Genomic DNA, 16,996 nt, shown 5'->3' with positions numbered 1-16,996 from the left:
CCAAGCGCCGAGCTGGAGGTAAATCTGCTACTTTCTGCCCAAACTCGGGATTGGGCAGAGCGGTAATGCGGCGGTAATAGCATTACCGCCACATTTTTACTGCTACACCCAACCTCTGATGAGGTCCTTTGTTCAGTAACCCAGTCTTAAATTGGGGTAAGAGCACATTACCATAAATCACTTCCATAGAGTCTATCAAAGAAATAGTTTTCAGGCAAAAACCTGGCACCCTTCGTAAATAAAGGAAATATTTCAGCAAACGCCAGCTCAAAGGAACAACTTTTGCTCTATTGGTCTCATTAAAATGTAGGTTGACAAAGGTACCCAGAACTCCGGCTCACTCTTAAATAAATTCACTGGTGTCCTGTCTGGACCTGGAGCTTTACCTGATTTTTTCAAATTAAGTGTGTTGACTACCTCAGTCTCATTGAAGACTAACACTGCCTCATTAGGACCTTGATCTACTAATAATACTAATATAATAGATTGGTTTTCCAAGGGAAGCATCCTGGATTAGAGTTTGTTTAAAGGTCTTTGCCACTGCTCAGCTTGGATTACAGATATAATCTCGGTCTCAACAGTGTTCACACTTTCTGTAACAATACACTTTACTGTTTGTTCTTGCCAGAGCGACTATGCCTCAGGTTATCCACTTACAGTAGTTGCTGCAATAATGTTTGCCAAAATTATACTTGTTGATAATTGTATTGCTAACCAATTGTATACCTCTCTTTTCTGCAGATGCAGAGTATATAGCATTTCTGGAACACTACAGTGCCGATGATGAGAAAAACGGCACAAATCCAGAGATTATGTTGGGAGAAATAGAAGCCAAAACAAAAGAGCATACTGGTCTGTTTTATGGTGTTTACTTATAAGCAAAGTATCAGAATCTTTGTAATGTGGGACATGTCCAGACTCCTCACTGTTCTACCTGTGTATTCTTAAAGATCATTGTTTGCCTCGCTTTCTTGTTTCAGGTCCACGCCTATTTGGAATCTCTTACTGTTTTAGCCACTTCCACTTGGGCTAGGACACAGTGCTGCGCATTAGCCACATTGTTGTAACCAAAACACAGATTTTGGCAATCACTCTATTTTATGCTTTAAAAATGTGCCTCCTATGGTGGACGACTATTTCACCCAGACATTTGAATGTTAATGTCATCCCCCTCTTAGCTCCCCTGGTTGTTTCTATGTTCTGGTCTGTGACTCCAACCAGATATTAATTATATTGAAGATCATGTACCATCATGGAGGTGGTCCTCTGCACTCTTTCCGCGCTGTCATTGTCCCTTTTGATCAACATTTCATTGCCACAGTATAACGTGATTTACACAGCAACCTCACAAAATACCTTTTCATACTTTATGCAGTTCCATTCCACTTGATTCCATTCTAATTTTCCAGATCACCTATGCTCAAAATGGTAGAACGAGCCCTTTTTGACCTTGTGTCATCTAAGACCCCTTTTATGAGGAGAGACACATCACAACAACATCCTGTCTGACAACTATCATACCACATTTTCCCCAATATTTGGTATTACTAACTTCATTACTTCTCTGTTTAATGACTACATTCCTCCCTTTCTGATTCCTAATCTTTGGAGCAGTAGCAGCTCCTCTTTTAGGGTGGGGGTCGCAGCCCCTTTGCTTTGGCGATATATGTACGGGTTTAGATCAACATTGTAATGCACGTTTAAAACGTCAATGTAAATGCTCATCTCACACTCACCAAAGCACAGTGTCACCCAGAACAGTCCAACCAGGCACTTTATTTGCATTGGCGATTGTGTTGCCTGCCTGTGAGCAGGGGTGCGTTCCCCTACTATGTAGTTTCTTTTTAAATATTCAAAACGTAAAGAGTGGTCTGTAGTAGGGACTGGCTGTTGGGTATTGAATTGGATATAGAGAAAGTGCTAGAGCCTATATTGTTGCTGAATCTTTATTGGAATCCCTTGAAAGTGCCATTTGAGAAAGTGGAGGAGACCCTGAGTGAGGTAGGGGAATGGTGTGAGAAGGGTTTTGGGAACCGCCTTGTGATGGGAGGTGATTTTAATTCTCTATGCGATAGAAGGTACAGAGTGGAATGATAGGGGGCTATCCCCAAGATTCTCTACCCCAATCTTAGCAGGGGGATGTGGTGGGACACTTTTTTGGAGGGTTGGTATTTGGGGATGTTGGACCACCCAAACCACTCGGAAATACCCAAGCATACGTGGAGGAGGGGCTCTTATAGCTCGAGGATTGATTTCTTCTACATGGCTAAGGGGTTGGAAACAAGCCTGTGGGAACTTGGCTCACATAGACACTGACTTGGGGGATCATACCCCTTTAGCCTTCACTCGGACTTTGGCCCTTCCGGGAATCCAACTAAGACCTGAACTTATGGGTCTTTCAGTGGTAAAACATGGGAGATCGGTTAATTGGAATACTAACACCATTAGGAGATTCAATACCCTCCTCACAGAATACTTAATAAAAGCTGCTCAACCTGATTTGGGGGAGAGCTCACACTTAAGAGGGGGCAATTTATATAACAACATTATGCTGACTTGTGCCTATAAAATTAGTAAAGTGGGAAGCAATATCGGCAATAAATCTGAGAGCTTTAGATGGGACTCTAGAATTTATAACTCCAAAATTAACAAAGGAAGGGATCTGGTGGCTCTTAAAAAACAGTCCTTATCGTAAAGGGAGTTTTTGGTTCTAAAGAAAAAGATAATTCTGAGACATAAAAACTTGGTTAAATCACTTAGGATGGATCATTATCTGAATTCCCACCAGTCTGTGATGGAAAGTCTCTGCAAGGGCATGGATGTCAAATTTTGGGCCACTGTTAATAGGACTCTAGTCCCCTCTAAGGGCAGTTTGGACTGTCCAATCCAGGCCTCGGCTTGGATCACTTATTACACCAACAAATTTGCCCTGCCTTCAAAATTTGTTATAGGGCCAGGCATGGATTTGGGATCTCCTGTCATTGGAGGCTGTACATGGGACCACGAGGATATTATATGGGCTATACACAAACGTAAGCCGTCCAGAGCCCCTGGCCCAGATGGTATTCCGCCTTTTGTTATCAAGGCTGCCCCTGAGTTGTGGGCCAATCTTTTGATACCAGTATTTGACTACATCTTTGAGACCCACACTGTCCCGGAATCTTGGGTACAATCCATCATTGTGCCCATATATAAAAAGGGCGATGTCTTAAACCCGAATAATTATATCCCCATAGCGCTCATTGATGCAGCTAGTAAGGTCTTTGCCATCCTGCTCTTAAGAGACCTTAATAAAGTGGTCAGGCATAATTTGCCTCTCAGCAAATTTCAAGTCGGTTTCAGGGAAGAGCTGGGAACCACCCTAAGCGCAACGGTTTTGGCACACTTAAGAGATTCGGTACATCAGGCTAATACAGAGCATCATTGGACCTCTCAAACGCATTTGATGGAGTAATAAGATCGAGATTGTGGTCCAAGATGATAGCTATGAAGATCCCGCGTAAGATTGTTCAGCTCCTTGCATTACTTCACACAAACACATCCATCAGGGTTCGTTTGACTAAGGAAAGTGCTTTGTCCAGGGAAATTGCTACATATGTGGGGGTCAAGCAGTGTTGTTCACTGACTCCTATTCTCTTCAACCTGTACGTGTACGATGTGGAGGGAGTGTAGCATGGACTTTCAATCGCACCGGCCAGGTTGGGGAGAATGGCGATCGAGTGGATGGCTTTTGAAGATGACTTCATTCTTTTGGACCGGACCCCTTGTGGTCTTAGGAGAAAAATGTCTCTTTTTTTGTATCTAAGCAGTTACTAACAATCTTCTGTCCAACGCTTCCAAATCTCATTTTGGTCTTTTCTAAAAGAAGAAAGATTCAGACTTATAAATGGATCATGGGTGACGAATCAGTGGACCAGGTCCAGGCCATCACATATTTGGGGTACAATCTTACAAATAGGGTTAGTGCCAAACTATGGAAACAGAGCCTTGACAGGAAGGCCTGTAAACTTAAATCCCAAATGAAATTTTTGAGAGTGAAGGTTTGCAGATTTTCTCTGATACCCATAAGGCGATACTATCTTGCCAAATGTGAGCCCATTCTACTCTATGGCCTTGATATCTGTACCCACGATATGAGTCTGATTCTTAATAGCATTCAGGGAAAGTTGTGGAAAGAGCTGCTGGGCTAATCTATGGCAGTGCCCAATGCAGTTATCCGCCATGAGCTCTGCCGTATATCTCTTAAAGCTAGGTACCTTTGGAAACAACTTTCCCTGTATATAAAAATAAGCGACCCTCCGATAAATACTCTATACGAAACTTTAAGAAAGGTTGCTAGATCAGAATCAGTTTTATCCATGGCAAAGTTTCGTGCTAGAATTAACTTAATACCTTAATACTACTTTCCCTTGGCTTGACTGTAGAAGATCTTGTGCAACGCCCAGGACTGGTGAAAAGGTTCCGCTTTAGGGCAAACTGGGTGGAAACGGTCGACTGTGTCAATTCTTATTCTACCTATAAAGAATACTCCAATTTTGGCCACGCTAGGGAATGTTTGCCCCTTTACTTGCAGAGGTTCCCGTGTGAGAGGGGAAGAACCAGTTATATGTGCTTTAGGCTCAACCAGTTACTGACTCTCGAGAAGACAAGGCACTGGGGTAATAATGATGCACCAGGACCTGAGTCCCTTAACCTTCAGTGTCGCTTTTGTGGAGATACCAACTCCGAAGAGACACTTAAGCACTTAGTGATTAGTTGCTCTTATTTTGAGTCTATGTTTGTTTGTTTGTTTATTTGGTAATGCACACCAAACCCTCAGGTAGCTGGGCGCAGCGGTTACAAGAATATTTGAAGCTTAGTTACAACATAAAGTTCACTACATAAACATAAACAATAGCAATACATACAATTTGGGTAGGGGGTACATAATACATAATACAAGGTGGATGCAGTGATAGGGTCGATAGTGTGAAGCACATAGACTCACAATGATTGTCCAAAGGTCAGAAGCGCAAATAGAGTGAGTAAGCGAGTTCTTAGATGTCCTTGGTTCGGAGCCAGTTCAGCAAGTTACATCTAAAGCTAGAATATGGTTGTTCCACTCTAAAGGCATTGGAAAGTGCATTCCAGGAAAGAGCAGCTTTGACTGGGAAGCTAGCTCCACCAGCTTTGGAGAGTCTAAATCTTGGGATTTCTAGGCAGAGATGGTTAGATGATCTAGTATGGTGGGTTGAGACTCTCCTGGTCAGTCTGGCAGAGAGATAGGGAGGTGCAGCATTATTGAGGCATTTGAATGTGAGGGAAGCCGTTTTGAGGAGTATCCTGTCGCTCATTTTTAGCCAATGCTGGTCTCTTCTGATGTTGGATATATGCTCTCTACGGGGTATATTCAAAGTTGCTCTCATGGCATTGTATTATAATATTTGCATTTTTATTTAGGATATTTTTGTTAGCACCTACGTATAGGGCATTGGAGTAGTCTAGCTTAGACATTATTAGTGCATTGGCGAGGGTGATGCAGCTGGCTTTGGATAAAAAGGGTCTGCAGGCCCTGATCAGTTTACAGGTATAGGCTGCAGATGAGGCTATGGAGCTAACTTGTTTTTTTAGTGATAATGTAGAATCAAGGTAAAAACCTAATGTTTTTACCTCAGTTACTACTTTAATACTATACGTGCTTTGATGTTTTTACCTCAGTTACTACTTTAATAGTATACGTGCTTTGACCTTCAAAGATAGGTTTGAGAAAGACTCAGAGCTCTCAGTGAATCTTTTCTGGAGTAGATGCATGTGGGGGCTAAATATATCCCTAATCGTGACCTTGAATGCGCTCCTGCAAGGTATAACTAAAGATTTGGAAAAAATGAATTTGGTCAGTTAATGCTAAATCTCGGGTGTAGGAGCTTCTGTTTCTCTTATATTCTGTGATGAATTTAATGGACAGGCCGATGTGATGTATTATGTATTATGTATTTTTAAGGATTATGTATTTTATATGATGTTTTTTCTACATGTTGTGTAAGGTTTTTTGTAAGCTAAACACTCAAAAATAAATATAACAAAAAAGTCATTTAAAGAGCCCGACTGTCACTAGGAAATTTGGCCAGCCTGCTGTTGTTATTGCTTTAATACCATATGCGCTAAATGACAGGACAGGGGTGCTCTCGTCAGTCAGCATGCTTTGTGGAGAGGGTGAGCCATCAGGCCGTGTCTCATGCAGTTAAGTGAAGTTTTAGCGTGATTGTGTAATGTTTTTGCATGTTTGCTTGCATGCTAGGGGTTGTCTGGATGAGAGAGTTTATGTGGATTGCGTGCGTGCCGAATGAGTGTGTGTGCCTGCATTTGTGTGAGGGGAGCAGGCCTTTCTAGAGCAGACGTGCGAGCTAGTGGCGGCATGGCATATTTTTTACTGTGCATGAAAAGTAAAGCAAACATGATAAATGTTATTTCATGGCTAGACTGACCTACATTGAGGGCATCAGTCTGGCCATATATTCCTACTGTTGCTGGTGCTTTTTACTGGGCATCAAGGGTAATGCAAACATAATAAGTGTTAATGCATGGCTAGACTGGTGTACATTGATGCAGACATTCTGGACATGTTTTCTTAGGGTAGCGTGGCTTTTTTCTACAGGGCATCAAGCGTAAAGCAAACATAAATGATCTTGCATGGCTAGACTTTGATCTACATTGGGGCAGCCAGTCTGGACATGTATTCTTACTGTGGCATGGCATTCTTTCTTGACAAAGCCAACAGGATTAATTTCTTGGAAGGTAATACTGGCATATACATGTGCAGCTTGCATGGGCATGTATGGGCACAGCCAGCATGAAAAGGGTTTTTATACCGTCATACATTGTGGGCAAAGGTCTCATGAAAAGGCTCCAACATTCCATTGGTGACTTGCATCTTTTGTATTTTTTCATGTGCTACCATACAAAACTGATTGCAAACTGCGTGGCTTTTTACTCAGTTTTTCAAAGAACATGTGCTGTAAAGCGCACATTTAAACCATTGTTTTAAAAATGTTCGGGGTTAGAGAACCGACCCCCTCCTGAACCCCACTTGGCTGGTTGAGGTTTGCTTTCTTTGCTTTCTTCAATTGTACTTTATAATTTCTTTCAATTAGGCTTGTAATCAACCAACAATTGTAAACAAAACATAAAACTCCTTTGATACACATCAAACAAGAGTGTGCGAGTTCCTCTATTGAGGAAGAACATGGTTTAAATAACCTGTTCTTTGGAATTCCTTCCACTCAGGAGAGTCTACAACCACATTTTAGCTCACTGCACCCTTCACAGAGGAGAAATATCCATTTGCATATTAGTCTCGTCCCACCCACAAGGGCAGTCCAGCACCAAAATGCTAGGCAATTCTCCTCTGAACACGAGTACCATCAGCAACCTCAGACATGTGTTTCACCCTTGTTCAGCCTCCTCAGTGAAGTGAAGCTGAGCCTCTCTAAGGCACACTGAGCAAGGGGTCCACCTCTGGATTACCCTTGGTTACTTATGGTGAAACCCCAAGTGTTACAAATTAAACGAGTGTGGGAGCCTCTGTGCGGTTGACCTGCATTGTTCATATAGCCTGTTCTATGGAATCTCTTCCGCTCAAGAGGGTCTACAGCCACATTGTACCTCACTGCACCCTTCACGCACCCTTCACAGATGAGAAATAACCATTTTCAGATCAGCCTGGTCCCACCCACAAGGGCAGTCCTTTGATACACATACCAAACCGTTTTGTACCCCTTTTCTCCCCAGCCCCATTCTTCTCCCAAGTCCAGGGTGTGATGAGATTGGACCTAAGAGTCAGTTTATGTAAGCTTTTTGAATAATTTCTGGCAATACTATGTTACACTATAGTTTGTTCTCCCCAAAATAACGCTTAGGAGTTTTTTTTTCGCATTTCTGATCTTTCTTTGCAGAGAATCTATCGGCTTTGGGTCCCCTGTGACACTATCAATCTGCTCATTTGAGTGCTCTTTCACCCAGAACACCATTCCACCTCTATGTTCCTTTTGGATTCATGAACCCCATCACGTTAGTCTCTCCATTTGATTCAAGTCCTTCACTTTTCTCAACCAGTCTTCCATTCTCGGTAAAAGCTTCCAACCTATTACTAGGCAGACCCTAGCCTCCAACAGCATAAAGTGCACCATGTCTCGTACGCAGAGTGCCCCTTCCTCCCTCAGTGATGAGCTGACTAGGACTTTGAGAGGATCTAGCGGTCTCTTTATCCCATCATACTGTTCAATCAAAGAGAGCACTTCCCGACAGTATCTCTGTATTCTGCCAGAGCCCCACCACATATGACCATATGAGCCACTTTCCCCACAACTCCGCTAACAATGGTCGCTAATCCTCCTGTACATTCTGGCCAAGCGGGTTGGGGGGAACTGTGTTTTATGTAGGAGTTTGAAAGTGGAATTTATAATGATTGGATATGGAGACCTTACTGACCATTGGACATACCTTTGCCCACCATTGTTTCTGAAATCGAGGTATCCAGTATCACCTCCCATTTGCTTTTTGATGATATTGGATGTGGTCCTTTCCTCGGTAATAGAATTGTGTATATTTTGGAGTAAAGGCCTCTTGTACGCACATTGTGTCCATTAACACCCCAAAGTCTGTCAACCTCTGTGCTATTTTAAGTTTCCAATTCTTTTCCATAAGTGTGCTGTTGAATCTTAGATAAGAGAAAACTGACAGTGTGCCTATATCTAGGGATTTCTATAATGTGTGGATGTCAATGAAACATTCCTGCTGCCATAACTGGCCTACTCTCTCTACAGGTGGTCTCGTTTGAGCAAAGAAAGAGGATAATCAAATGCAGCAAAAAGAGGGGAGCCTAGTAGTAATTTTTCCATTCATTCTTCTATTCCTCCAAAATCTCCACAACGGGTCCAGTGATGGATGCTCTCTTATAGCCCCTGTGCACAACACTCTAGGGACCCACAGCCACTCCTCCTCTGTGACTGGGTGCAACAGATGGTTTTCCAACTGCACCCATTGTTTCCTGTGTGTATTCCTCACGAGGTCCGGAACACTCTCAGTTTTGCTTCCCTATAATACCAATCCACATCCGCAGGTCCGCCCCATCCTGGATGCTAGGGGATGTCATTTCACGAAAGGAAACCCTAGCCCTGTTTTTCAATATTAGTTTTATAACCCGAGAGCTATCTGCAATTCTCCAGCTCCGAAAAAAGAGCTGGAATCGCATTACCTGGGTGTGTTAGGCACAGAAGCACATTGTCTGCAAACAAGGCCGCCAACTTATTGTCCATTTCCCCGACTGTAAATCCCATGCCTCTTTTATTCATCCTTATTTGCATAACTCTAGGCTCTATGACTAATCTTAAAAGTAAGGGCAGCAACAGATATGCTTGACTTGTTATCCTACCTAGTTTGAACGTTCTAGAAGAGCATCCATTTGCCCTCACCTGTGTGCTTGGTTTCCAGTAATCTGGGCAATCCAATTAATCCATGTTGGTCCAAAGCAACATTTTAGCAAGGTTTCCAACAAGTACCTCAATGAGACCAAGCCAAACACTGCCGCGTCTAAAGCAAGACCGGTTCGCCCAGGAGTCGTCTTGCCTCATGTATTATGTCTATAGTCTTACGAATGTTATTACGCCTCTGTCGGAACTGCACATAACGAACGTGATCTGTATGGGTGAGGATCGGCAAAAACAGGTTTAACCTGTTTGCCAATACTTGTCAGGATTTTCATGTCAACATTGAGTAACAAACTTGATCTATGCAAGGCACACTTTATTCTGTTTCTCCCCTCTTTGCGTATTATGGAAACTGAGGCTTCCAAAATAGATGGGGGGAGGGGGTGTCATGTTCCTCAACTGTTGCATTTGCACACTTTTTGGAGCCTAGGAACTAATGACTTTTGAAATCTTCTGTAGAAACCCACCATGAACCTGTCAGGTCCTGGAGCCTTTCCCTGCTTCATCCCCTTAATGGCTTGAAATATTTCTTTTTCAATTATTGGCTCTTGCAAGGCCTCTCGAGCCTCTGTGTTCAATTTTGGGGTGTCCAATTCCCTGAGGTAATACTATGCTCATCTCCCCATCTTCTCCCTTACATAGTTCCTCATAGTAATCAGCAAACGTTTCAGCCACTTCCTCGGGGTCCCAGCTCTTTGTCCAGTTGGCAGTGTGTGCCCCCGTCAACTGGTGAATATCTCTCTGTTTTTTCAACCTTCTAGTGAGCATTGAGTCTGATTTGTCCCGTTTGTCATAAAACATTTGTCTTACAAATTGTAACTCCTTGTATATTGCTTCATTTTACAGTCCTCTCAATACTGCCTTAATTTGGTCAATGGAGGACTGTAAACCCATTGGGGAGCCCACTTTACACAGCTTAGAGTGCAGTGCTTTAAGCCTATCATTGTTTCTCCTGCTGTAGGGCCCACTTATTCTTTCTCTGCAAACCCTTGCTAATTAAGAGGCCTATAATAACAACCTTTGCAGCATCCCTTACTATCCCTGTCAACACCTTCTCATTCTCATTAATTTCAAAGAATGATTTGACGTCCCCCCTCTAGGAATTCCTTAAAAACCAGGTCTCTCAATCTAAGGTAGTTGCACTGCCACCTTCTCCTGCCCCTCAAAAGTGCGGGCAGGTGCAGCGACACTAGGACTATCTCGTGTTCTGTCCACGACACTGCAGAATGTCGGCTATTTCTATCATCCCCGGTTTCCCCTCCTCTATGAAAATACAACCGATACAAGAATAACTCCTGTGTGGGGTGGAATAGAATTTAAATTCCCTTTTTTCGTTGGATACTTCTCCCTCCAGTTATCTAGTAGGCCTCAATCTATAAGCAGCTCTTCAAAGGTACTCTTATGATCAGTCCTTCTACCCAGCATATCCCCTTTAAGAGTTTACTTGTCCTTGGGTGGGTCTACAGTCCTGTACAAATCCCATCCCAGTATCAAAAATTAGGTAGCCTCACCCATGAGTAGTGTCAGCGCTACCCTTACATTCCCCTGACCCTTATTTGGGGCATATAGAGCAGCCATTGTGACCTCGAAACTGTAGGATTCCATGCCACACCAAGAGTCTCCTATCCATTAACCTTCTAACTCTTTTCCTTTTCCTATTTGGAATCGCTTACTGAATAGTATTCCTATGGCCACCTTTGTATCCTCTTGTGAAGCCCAGAAGGTGGTTACTGATCCTTCCCCATTCCTAATATATCTTTCCTGCCCTCTCCTGTAATGTATCTATTGTCTCTTTGGTGTTTCTGTATCCCTTTGTTGCTTACAGTGTCCTTTCACCTTTCAGTGGTTCCATACTCTTCGTTATCATTTGCACTATCCTATCCTGATCCACCACATGCACCCAAATGCCCTACCCTCCCCCTGACAATCTCAGCCCACATTCCAGCTCATGGGCTGTTGCAAGCACAGGAACGGATTATGCTGCTAAGCCTTTTTTCTGAGACCACCTTCAGCTCCCACCACATCCTCATCAGTGTCTTGAGCTGAGAGAACCCTACAGCACTCCCACCCTGCACCTCCACCCTTTCTGTTCAGCATCAGCACCCTACATGCAGCATTCAATATTTACAAAAACAATTCTAACTTATAATCAGTAGCCATTTTGTCCCTCTTGCCTCAGGGTTCCCCAACCTCCTCTCCAAAGTTACATTTTCCTTCTCTAAATACGCTTCCCCTCCTTAACATCTCTCATCTATTTCCACTCATCCCTTTTTTCAACAGTCTTGGAGGTGTAATCAGACAGCAAAATTTGCGGGAGCCAGGGAGTTTCATCTTGGGTCTCGGATCTTTGTTTTTTTCATACCCTCAAGCGGTGACTACTGCACTTTTTACTGCGCACTGTGTTCCACCAATGGTCTGGTCATCTTTTCTAGCCATCCCTTTCTTTTAGGATGTACGACTCACTGTTAAGTTAAAAAATTAATGCAAAGGGGTAGCCCCACCTGAACTGATCGCTTTTTCATTCAGCCAACTTATGAGAATTCCGCTTTTTTTCCTCTGAGCTAGTGTCCAGGCAGATAGATGGTGCAATATGCACACTCTTTGCCCTTTATAGTCATCTCCCTGTGAAGATCTGGCTTTGGTGAGGATTCTTGTCTTATCCTTGTAGTAGTGTAATCTCGCAACAATGGATCTAGTGCCTTCATCTTGGAACAGGTTGTTCACAATCTCCTGGACTATTGCCTCCACTCTCAAATGACTCTGCAGTGCAAATGACAAAAATTGCCCGCAGGAGACATGTTTGCACATAAATGCCAACGTAAGCGTCCCACTCTGGGCAATTATGTTTACCTTTAAAATGAGCTCATGTGTGTTCCCGTCTGTGGGCAAAGACCTTAAACTAATTTGCCCAGTCACTGGAGGTGAACATATGTGACTCTCAACCCCCACGGAACATGTCCCCTGGCTCTTGTCAGGGATATGTGGTATCTGTTTGCTATCCTCATTGGGTTGCCACCTGATCTCCACCACTGTGAATACCTCTCACCACTCACTCTTTTCCCTCTCTGAGTTTCCCCTTATTGAGGGCCTGGTTTCCCTCTTTGTGCTCAGTTGGGTTTTGCAGGGTTATAGCAAGAGTTCTGCTTGGGGGGTGTTTCCCTCCTTGTTTCTGACTGGAGATCCTTTCTTCACGTGAACCCGCTTTCGTGGCCCAGGGGTGCGGTCTCACCCTTGCCTTACTCTTCCCTTGCATTTTACATTATTGCCCAGGGAGCACAATGGGAGCGAGTCCCCTTCCCGCAATCTTCCTCTTCTCCACCAGGGAGGCTGTGCGGCCCAGACACCAATGCCCTAGCTCCTCTTCTCGTGGGCGCCCACTGGAAGGTGGGATCGCCGGTCTACTTTTGGGTCAGGACCTCAGAGGAGAGTTCTGGCCTTAGCTGTCCCCACTCCCCATAGGCCTCTCTGCTCTGGGTTGCACTCTCCACCTAAGCCAGTCACCTCACCAGGTTGTGCTGTCGTTCGAGCTCCCGGTGGCCTGTGCTGAATCCCTGAACACCCAGGTGCACTACGTAGCTTCTTTTCACTGTACCTCCCTATGCCGCAGGTGTCTCGGTTCCAGAGGGTGGATCCCTCCTAACTTTGTAGTTGCTCCGGCTCTCGGCCTCCCGGCCCTCACATCCTCCACTTCACCATGGGTTCTAACATACAAAATATGGCCACCTTGCTACGGTTGCGCTGGTGCTCGGCAGGCCCTCAGTTTTCTGTGTCTTGCGGTGGGCCCCAAAGCACTCAGTTATCACTGACTGCTCTGGTAACCGTATCGACTGCTGCTCCGCCCACTTTTCGGGGGGCTCGTGCTGAAAACAAAGGTTTCTGTGGTCTTTAGAGACTGCCATGGCCCAGGGGCCCCTTGCAAGATCCTCAGGCTCCCTTGTTACGTTTGGCCGCTTCTGCATATTCGAGGCAAACATTTATGCCCCTCCAATTACAGAATGTACCATCCATCAGTGCTTTGATCTATCCATTAGACACATTCTGGATTAGAAAACCTTCAGATAACCACTAGTTAGTGCCTTGAAGCTCTGAGGTCAGCTCCCTCATTGCCCCTTGTCCCCTTTTTGTGCAGAAACAGATGTTGTCTGTATTTATACAGCTGCAGCTACCAATGCCATCTTCCTCAGTTACCTTTTTTCTCAGTCACAGGAAGGAACATTTATTGGACCTGCCACTGCTACTTGACATTTCTTCTGAGCAATGTCACTATAAATGTCAGGCTTACCATGGTCAACCGATTTGCAAGCAGGCCTACAATACAGTAATGAGTGTTTCGAAGGCTTACTCATTATAGAAGGAGATCTCAACATGTGGGCATACCCGGACCTATGCAAATTATCCTTGAAGCAGAAAGTAGTAACACAGCACTCTAATACACTAGGCAACCTCACCCATTTAGTACGGACCCATTTCTTGGCTGATGTGTGAGCAGAGGAAGCCCTGGTAAAAGTAAGTATTCCTTCTTTTCGGCCCTGATGCCACTTACACAGTAATAGATTATGTTTTATTGGAAAGAGGCTGGAAGTGAAGCAGGGAGATATTCTGAAAGTGGCCTGGTCCGATCATGATATGGGGAGGAGTATTATTGAAATGAGAGATATGTTCCAAAGGGACAAAAGGGTGATATTGCAGTGACTCACTCTTGAAAGACCCCCTCTTTAAGGAGGAATTGGGAAAGGAGATTATGGAGTTCTTTGAGCAAATCGACTATGGAAAAGTAAGTGGGAGCACAGTGTGCAAGGCTGCGAAAGCCATGATCAGCAGCCTGATAGTAAGAGAGGGGGCTTGGGGAAGGAAAGAGAGCCTGATGGGGGAAAAGTTGAAAAGAGAATTAAAGGAACTTGTGGAATGTGCTCTACATCCACATAATAGATGGATCAAGAGCGACATACTACTTGATATAAAATAAACGAGATGGAACTGATGACGCTCTTGAGAGAGGAAGTGCTTCGGAAATGTTGCGTTTCACGGACAAACATTTTATGAAAAAGGGGATCAGGCAGATTCTCTTCTAGCAAGGAGATTAAGGGCCTGATCAAGAGTTGGGCAGTATCCCGGCTGGGATACCGCCTACCTTTATTTGCGTTAGCGCCCAACCTGTGATCCGGCGGTAATACTGTTGCTTCCCATTCCCCAATGGGGGCGTCTTGTAACCAATGGGGAATTTTCGGCACAATTACTGCTCTGTAATACTGTCGGTGGTAATTGCGCTGCAAATTGGCATTTTTCCGGCGTGTTTACCCCCCAGCTCTGAGCATTTAAGGGCTACCGCCCAACTCGCGATCAGGGCCTAAGAGAGCAGCGTATGAAATGATGGGTGGACTAAGTCCAGTAAATAGACTAGAGGTTGGCTTCTCTGCTTAAGGACATTGCACAGTGTTTCTCCCAGTTGTACCAGGGACTAAATGGCTAAATTCCGAGGACGGCACGGGAATGTAGGAAAACATGCAGGACTATATTTAGGGAGTAGAGCTTCCACCCTGAGCAATGAACAGGTCTATGAAATGGAGAGCCCAATCTCTGTGGCAGAGGTGTAGTATGCACTTAGAAGAGTGCCCCCTGGCAAGGTCCCAGGAGCTGATGGTTTTACAGTCTCTTTTTTACAAACAGTGCGCACACATACAGGGCCCCCAGCTAGAATTACTTTTCAACAACATTTTTGAGGGATTACCCCTTCCTTTTCAAAGGGTGTAATAACTATCATTCATAAAGAAGGAAAATACCAAATGTAGTGATCATCATATTGCCCCATTTCCTTACTGAACATAGATGCAAAAATCTTCACAAAAGCACTGGTCTTGAGAATCGAGACTATGTTATCCACATTGATCCATTTGGACCAAGTGGGCTTTGTACAGCGTCGACAGGGAGCCCACACAGTGCAAAAGACCATTAATCTGCTGGAAGCCTTAAAAAGTTAGGCAAACGACCCGGTCACTCTCGGATGCTGAGAAAGCATTTGACCGGGTCAATTGGTTATTTATGAAGATGGGTTTTGTCGATATGGGGTTTAAAAGGAAGCTGATGAGGGGGATGGAGGCACTTTATTCTAACCCTTATGCCCAGGTGGTGGTAGTCGGAAAGATATCCAACATGTTCACACTGAGTAGGGGAACCTGTCAACAGTGTCTTTTATTGCCACTGTTATTTGTTGTAGTGCTAGAGCTGCTGGCTATGTCTATTAGATGCAACCACCTCATACAAGGTATCACAGTGGGAGGGTGGGAATTAATTTTTGGGCTACTTACAGACAATATTCTACTGCACCTGGGCTATCCTCTTACCTCTATTCTAGAGACATTAGCAAACCTTAGGAATAAAAGCAATTATCCGGCTACAAAGTAAACTATCAGAGGTCAGTCCTCTTCCCACAAAGGCGAACAGAGGGAATGATTTTAGGTACCTCACAGATCTATCATTTGTCATTTAGGGGTCGGCATTAAGTATTTAGGGGCTCATTTGACGAAAGAGATAGAGAAAATGAGCCTCATATAACTTACTCTATCTGTCGAAGAGACTTACTGAAGATATTGTACTCAGGAGTCCTTCCGATCACACCATAAAAACGTGTACTCAAGAAAGAAGCACACACCGGGCAAGAAGCAACACTGTTCATTACAGCTGGGCAAGCACAAATCAAACAGGACAGTGGAATAGATTTGATCGATGAGATTTGACAACTGACTGCACTGTGAACATTAGTTTTATACCATAGAACACAATAATCGCAACTCATTGTAACACTTACAATTTCAGCGTGTTCGCATTCTAGATGTTTCCCAGAAATCTTACTGTTTAGTATACGTCATAACCTGAGTTCTAAACATACGTTGGTAAAATACGATTGGTACAAACAGTTCAACCTTATCCCAACACGTCACCTCCCGATGTGGCGCCACATCAATTCTCAGCCTACCCCGGAACAATGAGCAAATAGTAAAATAACAGTTGTGCTGACCACCGGAACTATAAAGATCTCTGTTTCTGGTGGGAAAGGGGACATTCACACAACACCTGCTGGATGATGACCGTCACATCCGGTGGTGGATACTCCCAAGGCTAGCCACTTCCCCGGAACACTGTGACTTACCATCTGATTGGCCCTCGCAGGAATGCCACTTTCTCCAGAGTTCCTGCTGATGGGCACGGGTGGCCATGTGACTGGTACCATGGCTAAGGTACATTTCCCCTCTACCCCGTGTGACTGCTGGATTGGCTGGCCACCCTGTAATTAAATCACCCAGTGCCATTCTAGCTGATTCGATGTGCCTATGACGAGCAACTTGAGCTCTGTCTACCTCCTCCCTGACCCCTGGAGTACTGGTCACGTGTTACAGATTGGGTTTTTCTGGGTTAGGCCCGCCCCCGGAGTTTCCCTCTTGCATGTGTTTATCAAAGATATTGTTATTTCTCGTCTTGTGCTACTTTATAGAAAATCCCTTGGGCGGACTATGCACGCTATGCATCATTACCCC

The 16,996-nt window shown here is 44.2% G+C and overlaps 1 protein-coding gene across 2 annotated transcripts in view; it reads left to right on the top strand.

Moving 5' to 3' along the window:
• The window catches only part of UPF3A (UPF3A regulator of nonsense mediated mRNA decay), an 819,005-nt gene that overhangs the window by 426,707 nt on the left and 375,302 nt on the right, over positions 1-16,996 (top strand). For both annotated transcript variants that reach the window (XM_069637115.1, XM_069637114.1), the window contains exon 5: positions 742-852. In XM_069637115.1, the coding sequence (XP_069493216.1) occupies positions 742-852 (111 nt within the window). The remainder of the gene's footprint in view (positions 1-741; positions 853-16,996) is intronic.

The sequence above is a fragment of the Ambystoma mexicanum genome, chromosome 7p, assembly GCF_040938575.1.
Source record: "Ambystoma mexicanum isolate Mex_15411 chromosome 7p, UKY_AmexF1_1, whole genome shotgun sequence".
NCBI lineage: Eukaryota > Metazoa > Chordata > Amphibia > Caudata > Ambystomatidae > Ambystoma > Ambystoma mexicanum.
Note: the sequence above shows the minus strand (reverse complement) of the source record. Positions and strands in the feature narration are given on the sequence as shown.